At 35.5% G+C, this 7672-nt stretch overlaps 2 protein-coding genes across 2 annotated transcripts; both read right to left on the reverse strand.

The window, feature by feature from the left end:
- Positions 1 to 841: 841 nt before the first annotated feature.
- Positions 842 to 3242, reverse strand: LOC142172085 (splicing factor U2af large subunit B-like). Its single transcript, XM_075235853.1, has 6 exons — positions 3194 to 3242; positions 2522 to 2592; positions 2391 to 2435; positions 2235 to 2294; positions 977 to 1087; positions 842 to 904 (listed from the first exon to the last, which is right to left on the reverse strand). Exons 1-6 carry the CDS (start codon positions 3240 to 3242, stop codon positions 842 to 844), a joined length of 399 nt encoding a protein of 132 aa, XP_075091954.1.
- A 200-nt stretch (positions 3243 to 3442) lies between these two features.
- Positions 3443 to 7040, reverse strand: LOC107778776 (uncharacterized). Its single transcript, XM_075235854.1, has 6 exons — positions 4801 to 7040; positions 4569 to 4713; positions 4412 to 4470; positions 4214 to 4316; positions 4038 to 4141; positions 3443 to 3944 (listed from the first exon to the last, which is right to left on the reverse strand). Exons 1-6 carry the CDS (start codon positions 7038 to 7040, stop codon positions 3443 to 3445), a joined length of 3153 nt encoding a protein of 1050 aa, XP_075091955.1.
- Between the last annotated feature and the right edge of the window lie 632 nt (positions 7041 to 7672).

Consider the following 7672-nt stretch of genomic DNA (forward strand, 5'->3'; position numbering starts at 1 on the left):
TGAAATTCACCATTTTGTGACCATACTTTCTCAGTTGCTCTGCATCCATGGGTTTCAATTCATCCTCCCTAAACGTTTATACTTGTTTTTGACATGTTTTGTCCTCTTCCCCTAGGATAGAATATCAAGTCTTCTTCGTTCTTCAACCTGCCATATTACAGCTTCAAAACTTTAGTTGGATCAAGATATTAATTTCTAAAAGAAAAAGGAACTGTACTCATATGAAGGAGTCAAGCGTTAATATAATCAAATATTTCTTAAACACAATATCCTATGACCTTTGAAATACAACATTAGCATTGTCTACCTCAGCTTAGAATTCCTCCAGTTTCACCTCCATATCATGTTCTTCGGCCTACAGTAAATTGGAATGTAGAAGCATGTAAATCATTTCCATAAGATATACATAAACCCCACATTTAGTCAACTGAAGAAATGAATTCAATAGAACACACATTTATCCTGGATGACTATTGTTTATCTCAAAACCAGAACCACACAATGGAACCGAACATTACATGTTGAGGTTTGGGTTTGGTAGGCTAGGACCAAGAGTAGCAGCCAGAGAAGGATTGTAATCACTCGGTCTTCTGACCTTACAGGGTGCGTCCTGGACAAAAAATGCGTGCACAGAGGCGCACAGAGCAGTCAGTTGAACGTAACAACATATACTTGATGTTGGATAAAGAATTATCCAGTAACATCTGATAAGCTCCAATAATGATAAATAAATGACTAACAAACGAACAAAAGAGAAAGAAACAGGTTTGAAGATATCAGCTCTTATGCGGGAAGGGGATGAAAGATGTTGCTTCCAAAATTTTATTAGACTAAACAAGACTCAAGGGATAGCCCTAAAACTATAATTTTCTACACCTTGCTTCCTCCCAAATGGATAAACCACCTACACAAGAGGTAAAAAATTTATCTTCTTTAAATCATAACTAGCTGATCAGCAATTACACATTTTAGGTACCTCAAATATGATGCCATCCAATGCCATGGCATTACTAGCTTCCTTTAATGTTCTCATTTCAACAAAAACAAACTTCTTTTCATAGTTTATAGACATTGACAACAACATCCCCTGAAAATTTTCAACAATACTCTAAGCATCTGAAAGGTAAATTTAGTTGTACTTATATGACAAAGGAGGACAAATTTTAAACTAACCTGGACCAGCTATGTTTCCTCCAATTGCAGACATAACATGACTAAAGAAGGTCGCAACAGACTGTATGAGAATCAGTGTGTCAAGAGAAACAAGAGGTATGTATGAGAGCAATGTCAGAGATAGGTCATAGAAAATCAGCTTTAATCATGAGGTAAAAAAGAAAAAACTACATGCAGATTTTCTCTCTCAACAGATAGTGACTTCAAGGGATATCTTCAAAAAGAAATATCAAATAATGGTACATGGAATGAGGTTGGTTCTGTGACACTTTACTATAAATTATTAAATTTCAAAATATTTATTCTTTAAACATAGACGTGAATAGTACTTTGAGCACCATTCAGAAAATCACCACATACCATATTTATATAGAGAGTAATAGTAAATAAGTGAATGACTAAGAAAGATTTTCACGATGGTGACAGTAAGAAAGGTACTACTACTGATTTCATACTATGTCGACAGTAAATCAGATGAAACTAAGTTATATTGACCGAAATGACGGCGTAACAAATTTTACATCCAAAAAATATAAGAAGTACTAAACCACATTAAAAATATTGAAGTGAATCTGAAAGATATCAAAATATGAAAAGGAACTAAGCAACTTCCAAAATTTGAGTAGCAAACTTTTAAACAACCCAAGTCAAGTCACAAGAAATTCCAAATTTGAACCAAAGTGATTCCAACCGCATAATATCTCTCATATTTGAAGGCGAAAAAAGATGAATCACTCAGACACGGTTAAACTCAAAGGGCAACCTGGTGCACAAAGTATCCCGTATTTATGCAGGGTCCAGGGAAGGGTCGCGCCCTAAGGAGGTGTGATGTAGGCAGCCAACCTGATGCAAGCATCAATGGATGATTCCACGACTCGAACTTATAGGCCACACGGAGACAACTTGACTGTTGCTCCAAGGTTTGCCTTCGCACAGTTAAAACTACTATGCAATGAATACAGGAGAAAGTGTTCATCTAGTTTGTTTCAACAAATAAACATTATATGAAAATGTCAAAAAGATCAACTACTTCTTGAGATTGGTAGAGGGTGATCTAATACATGTTCATTTGCATTAGCCGGAAGTCCACCAACATAAACTCGCCGAGCATGCCTAGTAGCCTGATAACAGAACAAGTTAGGAAACACTTTAGGTTAAAAAAGAGGAGCTCATACGCACCGTGAGCTTGAAAAGGAAATTACTAACACATTACCAACCTTATGTGTCATTGCCTGGATCGGCATAACAGGAAGAACTCCAAACTACCACAACCAACAAGGAACAAATAAATGAGAATCTTGATAAAAGCATTGAATCCACACAACTGAAAAGGGAGTGCTGACAGTACCTGGCCCGATGCTAAAGGAAGCATGTTAGGAAACATTCCAGGAATTGGTAGGTTGGTCCCAGGAACTTGACCTGCAGAGGCAACCAAGATACAGTTGAAAATGGCATCATGACGTATACTTTAAACGATACGAGAGTGAGTATTTACATTTCCCTATTAAAATGATTTTGAAAGAATAAATGAATTCCGTATTAAGAAATATAAGTAAAAAAATATAAGGAGTAGAAATTTTACAGTGTATTCAGAAAATATTTGTAACTACCAAACAGGCAATTCCTGGATGAAGATGAACACGACCTGTTTTGGTTCTTCCTTGTACATAAAAGCTACAAAAGTCTGCTCACACCCATTGTCAGTACAGTGGGGCAAGTAGCCCAATATTGCCTTCTTAGAACATAAGACAAGACATACAAAACAAACAAACAAACACAAAACACAACAAGAAACCAAAAACCCTCAGTTTCGGAATTACTTCACCAAGTAAACAATAAATAAAAACAAAAAAACCAATCTACTCCATGACTCAATACCATTATAGGTGGAAGTTAAAGAACCAAAAAGCTTACCAAAACGTAACCATGCATTTTGATATGGACTTCCATACTATGTCAAAGAAAAATGTGGCAGTTATCAACATAATATCAGCTGTAACCTTAATGATGAAACAAGTACCTGCAGCAGCCGTAGTGCCAGGTAACATTGCAGTGGCAGGAGGTTCCATATCATAATCACCACAGATTAAAAAGAGGTGAATCAAATAAAAAAGGGTGAAGCAAATATGAATATCATTTCTAAATATGCCTTCAAACCAAATATGGATACCATTTCTAAACATACCTATACACCAAATAAATGAAATAAATATTACTTAGTTATGCAGTACTATTACCTTCATATAAATCAACATATAAAATAAATTTTCTATTCAAACATGCATGTATCTGATGCTAAGTTAGTAGCAACATTTTTCTCTACTACATCATCTATTATATGGTCCGTAGCTAGTTGTACATACTCATCACCATCACTAAAGAACTGTTCGAGTTCTTGCTCTTGGTATGGTTCATTCTCATATACTTCATCTTCCACTACTTCTTCTCCCATATCATACAGATCTCTTGGCTTTAGATGCACAGCAACACTCCACCCTTTATTGACAACATCATCTACATAGTACACTAGTTGTGCTTGAGATGCTTCGATATAAGGCTCATGTTCTTCACGTTCACCTGTATGAATCAATCTATCAAAATTAACACAATTTAAGTTCCAACGATCCTTTTTATACCCTCTATCTCGAGCAGTATCAGCCCATCTACATTTGAAAAGAACCACCTTGAACCGACCATTATAATTAATCTCAATAATATCTTCTAACTTCCCATAATATGGTAACTCTGCTTGCCTTAAATTTCCATCTACACTACTTGCAATACATGATGTTTTAGAGGTTAAGAAAACTCCACTATTCTGTGTTTGTAGACCTTCTTCTCGAGCCAAAGTTCAAAATTTGGACCCATTGATGTTATATGCAGTAAAACTTCTTGCATGTGCCGATGGACCTCGTGCAAGAAACTTTAGATCAATAGACATTGTATCTATTATGTCTGGATTCAAAATCTAAATCAAAATAAAATTGTCTTAGTGTCATTCAAATAAAATGAAAATAATAACTAATGATTACTTACTCACCCGCTTTTGGAACCAATCAACAAACTCTTTATTAACTCTCCTCTCTATCTCAGTAGGCGATGGTCTTCTTCTTGAACTCCTCCTTATGTACTGTCTAAATTCGCTATATGTAATAATTACATTAACATTAAAGAACATGACTAGCCTACTTCAAACATTACAATGATAAATAATATAAAGTCCGTATGAGTTACTCACTCCACAAATGGCGTGACAATTGCATAGTTCAGAAGCACATATCGATGAGCTTGTAGTTTCTGTATATGAGTTAAAGGGAATGTAACCGAAGCTGATACAGGTTTACCTAATTGAGGGACCTTCCAGAAGGCTCAGTGATATTTGGGTCATTACGAACACGCCTAGGCCTATTGAATCTTGTCTCAATATCCTCAATATACCGAGAACAAAAGGTAAGAGACTCTTTAGCTAAGTAACCCTCAGCTATAGAACCCTCTGGTTGTGCTTTATTTCGTACAAATGACTTAAAATGGCCTAATTCCCTACAAAAATAATAGGAAATAAGTGTACAAACTATTTAAAATGACCAGAATACAAGTATATTCAAATTAGAAGTGTTAATGTTTTACCTCTCAATAGGATACATGTTTCGGTGATGCACTGGACCTCCCAGTTTTGCCTCTTTTGCTAGATGGACAGACAAATAAACCATTACTGTAAAGAATGATGGAGGAAATAGTATCTCTATGTGGCAAAGTATGCTTTCAATGCGCTCTTGGAGCTTATCAAGCTCCAAAAGATTCAAGGTTTTGCTAGAAAGGGCACGAAAAAATGAGCAAAAGTCCACCAAAACTGCAACTACATGGTCTGGCAACACATTGCGGATCGCCAATGGTAGCAATTGCTCTAAAATAATATGGCAATCATGACTTTTCAATCCAAAAATCTTTTTTTGTACCAAATCAACACATCTGGAAATGTTACTTGAGTAGGCATCTGGTACTTTAATATTCTTCAAAGTTGTAAGGAACAACTTTTTGGTGTCCAGCTTCTTTTTGTTATCAGTCACAAGTGAAAAAATAGCAAGATGATATTTTCCACTATCATCCGGCCAAAGATCACGCCTTATGCCTATTTCTCTTAGATTCTTTCGGGCATTAATATAATCTTTTGATTTTGATTTATCATGCAGCAGTGTATATATGATATTGTCACATATATTCTTTTCGATATGCATAAAGTCTAAATTATGATGTAACAAGTTAGATTTCCAATAAGGAAGTTCAAAAAATATACTTCTCTTGTTCCATTGTTTAGTTGCTCTTCTAGATCTTTTCCCGCTAACATTCAACTCTGCTACTCTCCTTTCTTCAATTTGTCTCAAAATGTCCAACCCTAATAATTTTAATGGTGGATTCCGCTCCTCTGTACTTCCATTAAAGCGTACTCGATTCAATCTAAACCTATGATTTCTTCTCAGAAAACGTCGATGACCCATAAAACACCACTTTTTACTATGACGAAAACGACAAGGTTCTGTGTCAAAGTTACAAGTTGGGCAGGCAAAACCAGTATGTGTGTTCCAGCTAGATAGGATACCTAATCCAGGAAAGTCACTGATTGTCCACATAAGAGCTGCATGCATTCTAAAATTTTCTTTCAATGATGAGTCAAACGTTTCAATACCATCATTCCATAACTCACATAATTCCTTCACGAGGGGCTGTAAGTACACATCTATATTATTTCCAGGCATTTGCTTGCCTGGAATAATCATTGATAAGATGAAGGAGGTGTGTTTCATACACATCCAAGGATGAAGATTGTATGGAATCAAGAAGACTGGCCAAATACTATAGGTAGTACTCATTGTTCCAAAAGGACTGAAACCATCAGTAGCAAGGCCTAAGCGAATATTTTGAGGATCCGAAGCAAATCCAAAATGAGTCCGATTAAATGTCTTCCATGCCTCACCATCCCTTGGATGTCTCATCAACCCATCTTCGTTACTGCTTGAAGCATGCCATCTCATATGCTCAGCAGTCTTACAACACATAAATAATCTTTGTAACCTTGATTTTAATGGAAAATAATGTAAAACCTTTGCAGATTGCTTTTTTTTTTTCTTGTTAGGATTCCATTTAGATGTACCACAATGCTTACATGCTTCCAATTCTGAGTCACCTTCCCAGTATAACATACAATTATTTGGACATGCAGGTATCTTGATGTAGTCAAGGCCAAGTTTGCTAATGGTTTTTTTGGCCTCATAAAAGGAAGGAGGTAAATTTGCATCTTCAAATGTATCTCTCAACAAATCTAGTATCATGGTCATTGCCTTATCACTTAATCCACAATAGACCTTTATATGATACAATTTTATTAAAAACTCTAACTTTGTGTACTTGCTCCCTTCATAAAGTGTTTTACTTCCATCTTTGAGAAAATCATGAAAGTCACCAGAATCCTCCCTATGCCCCTCATTTGATATTTCATTTGAACACAATGGTTGAGATATCCCTACATCAGCCGCTTGGTGCCTATATTGCCCAAATGCATCATTAATCATTGTTTCTATTGAATTTTCTGGATGAAACATCTTTTGCATAACATCTCTATCTCCAGAAGGCTCTACTACCTGTTTCTCACCATGAAGATTCCAAATAACATAATTTTGCGGGAATGGCTTGCAAATCAAATGATCCTGCACTATTTCTCTAGTTTGCCACTTGCCAAAACCACATTTAGGACATGGACATCTGATTGTATCTTCCACAACCGCATTCTTAAACTCAGAATCAAGAAATTTATCCAAACCAAGCAAGTATTCGTTTGTGTTCCGTGGCTTTTCAATCCATGATTTATCCATTGGAAAGTAATAAATAAATTAACAGGAATCGATTAGAATATACCTCCAAAAGCAATCATCCAAGTCTACGAGTATCTTCAGATTTGGCTATACTTCCAATCTACTCCAAGAATTTCAAATGCTCTTTCAAACAAAGTTAATTCCAGAAACTGGCAGAGGACAGAAAGAACCAATGAAGAATTCCTACAAAGGACCCCTTATATATATATGTTCGTTCATTTATTGAAGGATAACAAGCAGTAGAAAAAAGAGGGCCAGAACTACAAACGAAGAAAAACCTAATCAGAAGAAATTTCAATATTTCCCACGGTTATTGCTTATGGAGGATGGACTTGCCGCTTTCCTTGCTTAAAATAAACCGTCAGTGCTTCCAATTATTTAAAACTAGCAATTTATGAGAATTAATAGTATTTATATTAATATAGAGAACTTTCCACTCTTATGAGTTATGGTAAATAAGTGCTTTAAAGAAGGTAGAAAGTTTTTAAGATTTGTGAAACCAAAAAGGGCAAGGATTCTGAATGGAAAAATAACGTTTAGGGTTAAGAAAGAATGACTTTGGGGCACTAAATAGTTTTTCCTCTTTTCATTTATTTTAATTCTTACTAATTTTAAGATATGCTTTTACGGAT

Source organism: Nicotiana tabacum, chromosome 17 (assembly GCF_000715075.1).
Source record: "Nicotiana tabacum cultivar K326 chromosome 17, ASM71507v2, whole genome shotgun sequence".
Lineage (NCBI taxonomy): Eukaryota > Viridiplantae > Streptophyta > Magnoliopsida > Solanales > Solanaceae > Nicotiana > Nicotiana tabacum.